Source organism: Candoia aspera, chromosome 2 (genome assembly GCF_035149785.1).
Source record: "Candoia aspera isolate rCanAsp1 chromosome 2, rCanAsp1.hap2, whole genome shotgun sequence".
In the NCBI taxonomy this organism is placed as follows: Eukaryota; Metazoa; Chordata; class Lepidosauria; order Squamata; family Boidae; genus Candoia; species Candoia aspera.
In genome coordinates this window covers 157782721-157796404 of record NC_086154.1, presented here as the reverse complement: position 1 = coordinate 157796404, position 13684 = coordinate 157782721, and the positions used below count along the sequence as shown (strand labels likewise).

General features: G+C 38.8%; 1 protein-coding gene and 1 long non-coding RNA gene across 6 annotated transcripts in view; one reads left to right on the top strand and one right to left on the bottom strand.

Annotated features, from left to right (window-relative positions):
* LOC134491062 (uncharacterized) overlaps positions 1–6158 on the top strand; it is a 55467-nt gene extending 49309 nt beyond the window's left edge. The window contains exon 3 of the long non-coding RNA XR_010067275.1: positions 6084–6158. This is a non-coding gene — a long non-coding RNA (uncharacterized LOC134491062). The remainder of the gene's footprint in view (positions 1–6083) is intronic.
* The window catches only part of POSTN (periostin), a 56607-nt gene extending 44454 nt beyond the window's left edge, over positions 1–12153 (bottom strand). For all 5 annotated transcript variants that reach the window (XM_063294543.1, XM_063294546.1, XM_063294547.1 and 2 more), the window contains exons 1-6: positions 11969–12153; positions 6069–6167; positions 4738–4802; positions 2984–3141; positions 1520–1684; positions 867–1013 (exon numbers count right to left, since the gene is read on the bottom strand). In XM_063294543.1, the coding sequence (XP_063150613.1) occupies positions 867–1013; positions 1520–1684; positions 2984–3141; positions 4738–4802; positions 6069–6167; positions 11969–12093 (759 nt within the window). In that variant the 5' untranslated portion in view covers positions 12094–12153. The remainder of the gene's footprint in view (positions 1–866; positions 1014–1519; positions 1685–2983; positions 3142–4737; positions 4803–6068; positions 6168–11968) is intronic.
* Positions 12154–13684: the final 1531 nt, after the last annotated feature.

The following is a 13684-nucleotide window of genomic DNA, read 5'->3' as shown; positions in this document are numbered from 1 at the left end:
CAAAGATATAATAGCAGTTAAGTGGACAAAGTTTTTAGACTTGCAAATTTAATCAAAATTGTAACACTGAAAATAGATCAACATATAGTCCACTAACTTCATTCCTTCTCTTCACTATTATATAAAGGCTTTCATTAAAAAGAATTCCAAAAACAATCTAAACAGTGACAAAATTACCAAATTCTTTTATTTATGACAAAAGATCATGGCTAAAAATCTAAATTAGATAATATTGCAGTTCTGTTCACAATTGCAAAGAGCAGTTCCCCTTCTCAACCACTTTAGGAGAAGAAAAGCAGATGACGAAGTGCTCCCATTTTGTCTGGGGAAGAGGAGGCACTTTCAATACAATAACAAAAGGTTAGGCTAAGTTCCATTCGTTAGACAGTTTTATAGGTTGTCAAATGACTCATCATATCAGCTCTATTTTTTTTTCTTTACCTAGTAGATTGAGCAGGAGCACACAGTACTTCTAGGGGGGGGGGGACAAATGTGGCACCACATTTGAATTTCAGATTAACAAAATGTAGCCTCCAAAGTTTAACAGGGGTGGGGCTTCAGATTTGTCAGTAGGAGATTTGGTTTTATTTACTAACCCCCTTGATAGTACTGATACTGGAGAATAGGAAAACTTGCACCCAGTTTTTTATCTACCATTGGCCTAATAATGGATCTTGGATTTGTTTGTTTTATTTTAACAACCAACCAAATTAGTTTTATTTTTAAAATGGTATTTTACAGTACTATCTTCTTCCATTACATGCAATTTATTTTGGTTTTTAGTTATACATGAAATATATTAGGACACCACCTATTTTAAAAGACAAGATTCATAAGAAAATAAGAAAAATAAAATAAAAACTTACTCTGAGAGATGAAAGATCATCTTCAGATTCAATGAAGTCTTGAATAGTATTGCCAACTGGAGTTAGCACACGGTCAATTACATGAACAACACCATTTGTAGCAATTTGATTGCCATGGATGATTCTGGCACAATTAACAGTCACAACCTAAATTGGAAGAAGAGCATGAATTAACCTCAACATTTGTTATAAATTTGGCTTCCTGATTTTTACCAAAGAAGCTTTACATAATCCTTTCCTTTCACTAATTTTATAACTTGCTTATGAAACCTGTGGTGTCAATGAGAGTTTACCTGCATTCTAAGTGCATCAACCTCTTCTCCATGAGACAGCTAATAAATATCAACAAAGGTGCCCTCAAATGAAGTTCACTGGACACCATTTTTATATATTTTAAGTATGGTGGAAATTTAAAATATTGTTATCTTTGATTATTTTATATGTTGTTTAAATTTGTTTTGTACTTTTTGTAAACCATCTTAACATAATTGATAATACCTGGCATATACTGTAAATATCTTAAATGAACAAATAACTATTCATATGGATTTCAAGGGAAATTTAAACTAGAACACTGAACTTTATATCTCTTTCCAAAATGTATGATGCAAACCACATCCTAAAGTTCACTTGTGTTATACGAGTAAACTTACCCCATTGGGATAGTGATTTATATGCAGTTCTTGATTGTTGTACATAGACACCAGAGTCATGCCATTCCGAAGGTCCTTTGTCAACATCCGCTTGTTTACCATATGATTGTGGAGAGCATTGTACAATTCAATGTTTACATTCTCAATCAGACCACTGTGGATTTCCTGAGGGCGGAAGGTTGAATTCAGGTAGATATTCCATTAACATTATTTCAGACAGCTAGTGAAATATTTTTGACCACTTTCTGAATCTTCTGACTTACTTGACTACTGGTGACTTCATGGACACAGCCACTTCTTGGCAGCAATACCAAGTGGCTAAACATTTCCTTCTTCCAGGATAGTTTTCAACTTCCTGCTCCAGCCTACAGCCCTGATATTTCCTGGAGATCTCACATTTAAGTACTAAGCAGGCCCAACCCTGCTTAGCTTCTGGAACCAAACAAGGCCAACCATATACTGTTGCTGCCTACTGACTTACTTTATTTCAGTTTCCTACTTCTTCTATTAATCATGCTCTTCTTACAGCTCACTGTCTTGGTCATCTTTATCTCTTTTCATATCCACTTTTTTCCATCCAAGTTTTCTCCTTCTTCAGAAAAAGCCTTATTTATATCCATCTCCCCACTCCCGTCTTTCTAGTCCTCCCCAATTCATCAGCAAAGATTTTCTTGGATCAAGCTGCTATGATACTTGCCAAATCAATGCTGTCCTTCCATATCATCATTATTCCATTGTCAAGGACTATCCAGTCTCTTAAACTTTGTCTTCTTCAATTTAATCTACACCTGGCTTCTCATATTAATTTAATGGCATAGGAGCCATTAACACTGGATAACTGGAAAAGCCTAAAACCAGGTAAAAGAAGGCTTTACTGAGAGTTCCCTCCATTTCAGCATTAATTCCATTTTCTAAGGTTTAATGATAACATGAGGGAGCTCTCCCTACATGATCTTGGGGCTTCTCACCTTAGCTAGAAATGTAGGATTCAAGAGTTGGAGGACAGCTATATCTCTGTAATTTTACTTGTTACGTGGTACATTGGGAAAGACATGATTGGTTGACACAATAATATATTTTCATTACAACAAAATAGACTGGAAAAGATTTCCTACAGGCTGGTCCTATATATTTGAAAGTCTGCCAGTCTCTTCTTTTTCTGAAGCCAGAAGTGGTAGAAGATACAAATTCTGGAAGTTACTACAAAAACCCAACTTCAAGTTACTGTTCTACCCATCTAACCTGCAATGCTAAGCACTGGTTACTTAGAGTTGTGTGTGTCGATGTGTGTACATGTATATATAAGTATGCTTGTGAATATATGGGTATAAACTTAACCAGTATCAATAGTTCCAATAATATGTACAGAAGCCGAGTATTAGCTTTTCTTCGTTCATAATGTATTCATCTGTACCAATTTCTATGCATTAAAAACCCTTTAAAAATCAAATTTGAAATAATTACATGATCTAAAAGATCCCAAGCTTCATTGCTTGGTGCAAAGAATGTGTAAGAGCCATGTCCTTCAATTTCTTCCCTCAGTTTCGACATGTCAGAATAACGTTGAGTGGAGGTAGCTCCTACAATGCCCAAGGTGCCATATATGTGATCTATCGGAGCCACTGAAAAAAGAAACATAACTTACAGTTATCAAACCTGTTTCTTAGTGAATTATTAATGGAATTTGCTGAACAAAGTGCTTCCTGTTTTAATGCCCAGATTTTAGGGCCAATAAAGCCACTCAAATTTGCTTAAATCTTGATTCCTCATGCATAGGGTCTTTGGTGATGATCACTGACTTGTTGTGTGACCTGGTATTCCTTCTAGCCTGTAAACTAAAAGGAAGTAGGTAGGGTATTCCCTAGATTATCCTCTGCCATGTGCAAGTTTGATCCACACCTATGTTGCGTCCAACTTGCACATGGCAGGGGATAATCAAACCTCCTTTTTATCATCTACAGTATATGAAGCTGCTGGGTGAGGTCATCCAACAGAACAGTATCACCAGTATGCCAAGGATACCCAACCTTAAATCATCATTTGAGGCTGTAGGGGAGATGCCGTTGATGTCTTACCACAGTACCTGGAGGCTGTCAGTATTTGGATGGGACAGAAAAGGCTGACCTGAACCCTGACAAGACTCAACCACTGTTTCTACATCAAGGCTCTCCATCAACAGCCATGTTATCTCTGGACAGGCAAGGCACTACCCCTGAAAGAACAGATTCATGATTCTAAGGGCCTTGGTAGGTGTACCAGTAATTACCTTACCTAGTGCAAGATGCCCTTGCTATAGTAATTCATGCATTGATTACCACCAGTTTAGTCTACTACCACCAGTTTAGTCTACAGTTTAGTCCACTACATCCATTTTACATCGGGCTGTCTTTAAAAAACAATTAGTCCAAAAAGCAATTAGTCTAAAAAGAAGCAGCCTGTGTGTTACCTAGCTGCCATCATTGGGAACATACTACCCCTATACTACAGGCCCTGCACTGACTACTGATTAGCTTCCAGGTACAATTTAAAGTATTATTTTTTTACCTATAGATGTCATGAGCACTGATGGTGAGCAGGAGGGGGCCCCTATCCAGGGGGGAAAACGCATGCGTAGTAGCAAGAATTTGAGCTGTCATTCAAAGAGACACAGAACAGACCCGCCTTGACTTTTGGGGTTTATCTGTATGGGTTTTCTCACGCTTCTTCAGTTTGGTAGGATTTTCTGTCTACTGTAGCAGTAATAAAACACTAGAGACTTATTCCTCGTCTCAGCGTGGTTCCTGCTTGTCAGGACAATATGGCTTGGCAGAAGGCTGCCTGGTCCAACCTGAATCAGCCTGACGTATTAGATCATCTAGGGGAAAACTATTCCTAATGTTCCACCATTAGGAAATAAAGGGTGCTGAAGCAAGGAGGTGCTGCTTTTTGGTGGCAACACCAATCCTCTGGAACAGTGTCCCTGTAGAGATCAGGCTGGAACCATCCTTGTGTTCATTGAGGAAGATCTTGAAAATGGAGCTGTTCTGGGGAAAGTTTTAACCTGTTCAGAGACAACTTTTATTTTGTGTAGTTTTGTTCTTATTTCACAGTTATGACATTTTGTTTTACATTTTTAAGCTTCCTGTGGATGCTTTAAATTTGTCAAATTAATTATGATGGTGTTTAAATGTAAAAATGAATAAATAAATTGGATTGATTAAATAGTTCCATGATACTACCTGCAGGACAACCACGTTCTCCTTCCATCTTCAAGTAGCCAGGGCAGCACTCATATAAAACCGTTCTGCAGAGTACCAATGCATGATTATTTTTTCTTCCTAAGTCTTAATGTGACAATATTTAGTATCCTTTTAAATCTAAACATACATGAAGTGGATTAGAGGAATTAAATAGAATAAAACATAAAAATAAAATGCACAATACAAAACCCATATTAAAGCAATAAGAACATATACTTTAAAAGTCTGTAGTCAAAGTAAAAGCCAGGAAAAACAGTGATATACGTATTAAAAGTAAAATGTAGTTAAAAAGGGGATCCTGGATTTCTATAAGGAGGGTAGTTTTCATCACTGAAAAGCCTGAATCTGAAGTCCCACAATTCATGTTTCACATTTAACCCCCTATAGGGATGCTCTCTAAGAACTATAGCAAAGTTAGCTTGCAGTAATAACACATTCTTATTTTACCATTTATTAAGTAACATTTTGCCCTTAAAATGTGACATCCCATTACTTTATTGCTCAATTTCAGCACTCTGCCACGTTCTTGAACAAGAGCACCTTCTGAATTCAAATCTTCAGTAATCACCCTACTGTCAGTCATTTCTATCCAATTTCAGTTCTATTTTGCAGCAACAGAGTCATAAGCTATGTTTTATGTTGCAGTTCTAAAATTACGTATCACCAATCAAAACAAGTCAGTCTTTATTATATTTAGCATAAGTTCAAAACAACTAAAATTTTCAAGATATGAATGTTGTACAACTTAAGGAATTCAAGGTTCCATAGCCTAGATTTTCCATTCAGGCAAGGATTAACTCTTATCTATAAAATTTGTTCTCTAAAATATATATACAGGTAGTCCTTGTTTACTGACAATAATTAGGACTGGGAACTCCGTCACTAAGCGATGCAGTTGTAAGGCACGATGTCATGTGACTTTCCAACAAGCAAAGTTAATGGGGAAGCCAACAAGAGGTTGCAAATGGTGTTCATGTGTCCACAGGATGCTGTGATGATGTAATTGTGAGCCAGTTACCAAGCACCCAAATCACGATAATGTGAGCATGGAGATGCTGTGATGGCCACAACTATGAGGACCTATTGTAAATACCCCTCGTTCAGCACTGTCATAAGTTCAAATGGTTGCTGAACAAGTAGTCGTTCAGCAAGGACTACCTGTACATTTACTTCCATCCACATGGTACTGTAAAAGTCAAACTGGCTGTGCTACATAGGTGCTACAGGTAACCCACACAAAATTAATAAATTAACTTAATGAAATTATAAAGTATTATTAATCATAATTAATAGTCTTGAACAGGACTTACGCTTTCTTTCCACAGATGGCTCCCTGGTACCAGTTCCTGCATGTGCTGAAATATTTCTTATTAGTCCCCATAACTTGCTGGAGAGCACAGACATTTGGACTGGAAGGAGAAGAAAAAGGTCTATGTGAAAAATCCTTTGCAATTTGAATGTTTACTTACTTATTTAAAATATTTATGGTATATTCTGCCTCTGATGTGGTGCATCTTCAGAAAGTTATACACCATCTTACCGTTATACAGGACTAGTGCTGGCTCTAAGCCACACTGACTGATGGTGCCACCTACTGCTGATGCAAAGATTTGTATTTTTAGAATGATTCAGAAGGAGGGGCGATATTGGTGCCCTCTACGTTTTGGCATGCTAGGCCAGTGCCTACAAGGCCTTAGCCTAAAGCCCACCTTGCATTCTACAATTTAAAATACAATAAAACATAGACAAATAAGATGAAAGTATATTAAAATATATAAACCATACTATACAGAGACCAGGTATAAACTTTATTTGATCATTGTGTTATAAAAGCAGAAGTGTGAAAGTAATGCTGTACTGTACAATCAAATGACTGTATTAAAAGCTATCCAAGAACTGTTCCTCACAGACACATTAATATGCATTTTGCCTATGCCTAGCAACTGGAGGGGAGAAGGCATGCCTATACCAGCCTAAAACAGCCAACAGGAGCTCAGCAGATGCTACCCTTGACTGTATCAGCAACCATATCATTGCTGAAGCATGCTAGATCATATATATGGCAAAAATTGAATTGGGAGAACAGATAAAACACTTCTTTAAAGATGGAACAGCTCAAAACAACTTTAAGCTGCTTCCGTTGCGGTCTAGGGATAAGTTTGTGCTCATCAGCCTATCCTTCTAACCACAGCACATCCTCATAATATCATCATCGCCTTTTTCAGGTTTCAGACTCACACACACAATTCTTAGACCATGACATCAATTTACTCAAGGCTGAGCAGATGAATGGAAGAAAAGCAAAGGAATGTAAATCAAACAGAATCTCTTGGAAAGAAAGCTTGCCTGAGTAGTTTCACTTTCAACAGGAACACACAAAAGAGAAGTCAAAATCTAATCCAAAGCTCAGAGAGCCAACTCAGGTTCATCAGCCAGTTCAACGTTAAGAGTTTCAGGCTTTCTTGTACAACCAGAATGCACAGGAGCAATAGCCCAGACACAGGAAATTGGACAGTTATTTCCAACAAAGAAACATGGGTCAGAACTGCCTCTTAGATCAGGCTGCAGCCAGCTATCTTTAATTAAGACAGTCACTCCCTTGCTTGGCAAGGAGTCCCTTTGAGCATCTTTATTCTACGCTCTGCTCTGCTCACTGAGTCCAAGGGCTTGGAGGCCATACGTCGTCATCTGACTGTTCCAGCATTCTGATGGGACCTGTGTTTGATCAGCCTCAGGTGATTTCTGGATTGGTGTCTCCTGCAGGTGACATTCCACTGGTTCACCTGGAGCAGCTTCTTCCGACTCAGAATCATCTGAGTCCTGGGTTATGACATCACCCCCATTCCACCACAAAAGCAATGCATACGTATTCATCTTTAGCTGGTTTAGAAGTCGTGTTTTCTCTCTTCTTTCACTACAAGTCTTCCTATGATCTACAACACCTCTTGGATGATGCTGGTGATGGTTATACGGGGCTAGTATCTACTGAGCTACTTTTGGGTACGCTAAGGTAGTGTGGGCATTGCCCCTCCACTTTAGTCACTGCCTCCCATGTTTATTTTGGCTTTGACAGCAGGAGACGAGGTGCATCTAGGGAGAGGGTTGAAATTGCCTTACCAGGACTGTCCTGCACCTTCTACTGCATCTCCACAGGACCTGTTCTTGAATCCAAGTTCCAACTCTGTTTTCCATCTTGCCTAGCCAATACCTGCTAACACCCCTTCCATGGCATGCACTTTGTTTTCTCCAGCAGTACTTGTCAACTGGCAAGTTCCATTCTTCTGTTGTATTTCTGCACCACCTTTGATATCTCAGCTACTTCTGTTGTCACTTAAAAAAAAAAGTAGGAGTGCCAACATTGCACAACCACATGCAAAACAAAAAAAAAATCATCTGCCTGCAGCCTGGGTCATGTTTCTACTACCGAAACCCCTTGTCTACAGAATTCAAAGGGGCTTACCTAAATGCCCAGTGACACAGTTGGAATTAAATGAGTTGGTTTCAATGGGTGGTTACTGTTTTCATTATTATATTTGTTTTCCAGTGGCTACATCCATGGCCATTTGGAATGAGCCATCTATTTCAGGAGAACAACAGTTTTCAAAGATTTATGCCCACTTCCCATCCCTTTCTCTCTTCAACAGAAAGTTTGCATGATTGAAAACACTGGAACTTAATTCATACTAGAGTTTCAAGGGTCCAAGGAGCAGCTTTGATCCTCATCTTACCCCCATTTCAAAAGTGAATCTCCCATACACAGAAAAGACTGCCTACTTTTAATCCCTCTGTGGGCATTAGCAGAAATGAAAAGGGGTGTTTTCTTCTTTCCCGTTGTCCTTTTCACAACACAGATTTGAAGGCAATGCTCTTGTCAGGTACAAGGCTGATTGCAGTTTAAATTGACTAGTAGTGAATTTCACATTCCCAAGTTAGCTTGTGCAGAAAATGAAAAGCAAGAGAGAAAAAACACATTTTGTAGCCAATTTTCAGGGGTAGGGCAGAGCTCTTGCAATCCTGGGAGAGGGAGGAAGTGACTGTTTAATCACTAAAAACCTGGTAAGTTTTTAGTGATTAAACAGTCAAGACTAGGGCTAGGATGAAAGCCAATTTGGTGTAGTGGTTAAGGCACCAGGCTAGAAACCAGGAGACTGTGAGTTCTAGTCCCACCAGCTGGGTGACCCTGGGCCAGTCCCGCTCTCTCAGCCCTAGGAAAAAGGCAATGGCAAACCTCTTCTGAAAGGCAGTTTCCAGGAGTCAAAACTGAATCGAAGGCACATAAAAACACATTCACACAGACAAAGGGCAAAGATGTTTTGTGATCAAAGGAATTAGTGCTAAAGCCATGTTCCAAAGGAGCCCAATTTATCAGCTGATAGTCAGGCTGTTTTCTGAATGTATCCATGCAACACACATTTGCAAACTTAGAGGAGATAGTAATATTGGCTTAAATCCATGTGTCAGAGCTGGCCTTCCCTCCAGCCCCAGTCCCATCCGATCTTCAGGACAGTGATTGGTGGGTATTTTCCACATTGATTGGTAATGTTTGTTGAGAAGGCAAACAAAGGGCTGATCCACACTTCCCAATTGCCTTGGTGGGAGCATGGCCCACCATCATTTTTCAAGAATGGGAACATCCCCAGCCCCAACCCACTGCAAAGGCAATCTCTGTCTTTTATTGCTTTGCATCAAGAGCTGTGTGTTCCACTTTCTGCTAGCAAATCCCACATCTGCCTCACTTGATTCTTCTCCTTTTTTTCCCCATTGGACCATGACTGGTAGGCTGGATTTTTTTGTTGTTGTCTACACATTCAGCAAAGGGATGGTAAAAGGTGGAACTTCCTTTTCTTTTTCCTTTTTTTTTTAAAATCAGGGGAAATAAATGAGAGTACTGCCAATTTTCCCTTCTGGCTGAAGGAAAAGGGAAGAACCATAGAAACCATAAATGTTTCTATCAGTCTTAAAAAGCCATGCCTAAAGAAAAGAGAGCAATTCGTGAGGGAACATAAAAAAAGCAGGGAAGTGCAGTAATCTGGGACTGTGGTAACTGCTCTCCAGACGGAACAAATGCCTGAAGAGGAGGAAGGAGTTGAATTTCAGATAGGGATTTTTAAGGCATCTTTTATTTCCAGCCAGTTTATGCATGGAAGACATAGCTAAAGGCCCAAAGCCAGGGGAATCCCCCAGTCACTTCTCTTTGATTTGTCCTACATGAAAACTGTAAGGACAGCATCACTCGGGTTACAAGGACAGTTAGAAGGACAGCCTTGTAACTCAAGCATAAATAGGGCCCAGCAAATGAGGGCCATACAAGGTATACCAAGATATTTTTCTGATACCTCAAGGCCTGGAGCAAAGCACTTTAATGTGGCTGTGAAGGCTGTGAGGGATCTATTGGAGGAGGGAGCAAAAAGCAAAAGCAATATGGTGCCTTCACACCACAAGCTTCATCCCTCTTCTCTGGGCATGTATGCAAAAGGCAGAGCTTGTGCCATGACAGTGCGATGCTGCTCTCATCATTTTGATGAAAGCCTCCAGTCCTGTATGTGCCTCCCTGTTTTATTTAAGATCTATTTACTCTGACGCCATACAATAAAAGTTTAAATGAGAAGATGCCTCACAGGACTTTGATAAAGCCATCTTTGTTTACTCACTCGAATTATCACTGACTTCTCTGTTGTCCCAGTTAATGTGTTTTTTTCATTCTGAGACTGCTGCTGATCAGAAATTATAGCCTGCTGTTTGCTTGCAATTTCTTTCATTCTGAAGTTGTTTCCCTATTTCTCGTCTGTTCCTGTTCTCTCACGCCTAAAGGCTGGAGACCAATAATTACTTTTTCATAGGTAGGTAAGGCTAGATATTAATAATACAACACAGGATCATCTAGCTGTTATTGTGCCGTCCATGTACTCAGAGGGATGCCTCTTAAGTTTTCATACATCTGTGTTCTTGTGGCAGTGAAGTTTCATTACCTCTTCAAGAGCTAAAATCTTTTTCTCAGTGTGTGAAAGAAATAATAATAACATCATTATTGACTGACTGGACAATTGTTCTTACCCACAGGTTCTGTAAGTTTTGTCTGTCTTCAGACAAAATGGGCCTGTAGTTCTGTAGTTCTGTTCTGAAAACAGCAATGGTGTCATTATCCAGACTGGGATGAGATGGGATTAGATTAGGAACAAGGAATCACCCATAGCTTGAAGCGAATTCCTGAGACCTGGGTTTGCTTTTATGGCAATGTAACTTCATGCCTCTGAAGGAGGAAGTCCACTCCATCCGTATTATGCTATTATAAGTATTGTCACTAGAAATGGATGCAGCTTTTTTCTACACAAATGATATTTTGGTGACATGGATGTATATCAACTTGCCAACAGCTGAACTTGTGATTATAGGAGAATGGTAAACATTTTGCTTCCCATTTTTCCCACTGGAAACATCGATATAGTATAATTCAATTGGTTGATTTGATTGCCCATGTTTGGAATAAAATCAGAAGACCAAAATAAATAATTCCATGACAAAAACATAATGTTTTGAATAAAAAGGCATTATTTTAATCTGAAAAAAATTCTCTAGAGGTTGAATACATTCTACAATATTATTCCATTTTAACACTTTCAAACAGTACTGTAATTAATTAAAATAAAATGTTTATTTTATATAAAAATGCATTTGATACTTAATCCTGCATATTGTTCATTTTTACAAAATATGTGATTTTGTATATGTTGTAACTAGAGATACATACACACCATACACCTGCAAAACATTATATATATATATATATATATATATATATATATATAGTGTGTGTGTGTGTGTGTGTGTATATATATATATATATACATGGATAATTTAAATGCAATTAATTCTGAACCAAATATTGTGTCAAATTTTTGATAAAAATCTGTTATTAACCCATACTTGTGCCACATGGCTATAGATGAACCAAAGTTTAAAAGAGAACTAATGAGCTATTCATTTGAAAAGCAAAAGTGATAATCTTAATAATATGTAATGGGTTTATGTTATCATATCTCTAGATACACAAAACCTATCTAGAAGGGCTATGTATCTTCAGCCTATAAGAAGTTAAAATTCAGTAAATATGTACATTAAAAATCCACAAAAAATCCACAAAAAACAAACTTGGAACATGGTACAATAATTTTTATCCATTTGAAATACTAGTCATTAATATAATGCTTACCCGTGATCACGTGCCCTGATTCGACTGTGGGTCAAAATCTTGTCATAATGAGCAGTGGAAGATTCTGCTAGATGAAAAACTGACATAAAACAAATAGCAACTGTAACAATGCAAAAGAGTTCCATGTTTCTGTCTCTCTGTTTCCTGTAATGTCTGAGAACAGAACTGGCAAAGGCTCCAGAGAGCTCAAAGTTTATATCCAAGTTGCAATACAGAGGGAGGAGAAAATGTATCAACCTGAGACTTTGAACCACCCTCCAGGAAAGAGGAGCATCAGATGGCTTTAACCAGCTCTGCATGAATGCAAATCACAAGCAACCCATTCTTTATGACAGCCCATAGACGTAATTTGAGTTTATGATTATAGATTTAACTGCAGTTTATAATGCAGAAAACCTCAAGTTTCTGGACGGCCTCACAAGTTCACCTTACTGAATGTTCTTCCCCACACAGATACATAAATCTCCTGGACAAAGAACATGAGATACTGGCTTTTTTTCTAACATAGTTCTCCATGAGATACTGTATGAGCCTTCGTTCTGCCTATAGAAAGCAGAAATGCAACATTACTTTACAGTATAAGCAGTTTTCAGTAGTCATCCAGCAGGATCAAAATAGCATGGAATTAGAGCCAGTGCTAGTACTTTTCTTGATGTGCTTTTTTTCTATATAAAATAACACAGAAAAATAGGGTATCTTTAAGGGGAAGCAGGAAACCTGAGAACCATTAGCCTGAAATAGTTAATTTTAGGGAAAGTGTTCAATATATTCACCCCAATTTGATAAGACACATATATTCATAGGTTTCCAATAATAGAAAGAAATATTTAGCAGTGTAGTCTAAACGTTTCTAAAATACCGATTAAAACATTCACAATAAGTCATTGAAAAACTAGGAATACTGGTGCTGATGGTTTTCATAGCTGAATCAAGAGATTTTCAAGCTGCTTAGGAACTGGTTTCACAATTTCACATGGAGGCAGGAGTTGACTAAGCCAAGGTTTTCCAAAACATCCGTTCTAGTTCTGTGGAACTTCAGGGTTCCACAAGAGACTACGTCAGGGGAAGTTCACTTGAGTACAGCCCATTTTCTCATAGGGTTTGCAGTATTTTCAATATTTTAAAAGCTTACAAAAATCTATTTCACATTTCTCCTCTACTGTATGTTAGAAGATTCTTCAACTGTCTATTGTGATATGCATGTAGAATCCCTTTACAGTGCTACCAAATATGGTGCTGATGAGGGAGTAGGAACCACATTGTCACTGGAATGGGACCATCTGCTATCCCCATTTCTTTATTTCTTTATTTATCTGTCTAATTTATATAGCCGCCCATCTCATAAAACCAGTGACTCTGAGCAGTGTATTCAGGTAGTCCTTGCTTAATAACAGCCACAGTTGGGACCAGAATTGAGGGTGCTAGGTGATGCGGTCGGTGAAATTTCACATGAGCACTTCACTTAGCTACCGCAGCCCCTGCACTCCCAGATGCCGTCATTAAATGAGAATTGTGCGTCATTAAGTGGAGGGAGTCCGAGGTAAGGACATGGGGTGCTGCAGGGGGTGGGGGAGGCCCTGGGAGGCCCAGCGCAGGCCGCACATGAGACGGGGGGGGATGCTGCACAAAGCCGCAACTGCCCTGGGAAGCCTTAGCCGCCCCACCCGGCCCGGCAACACTTATGACTACAGGGGTGCTGCAACTCCCCCTACCCGC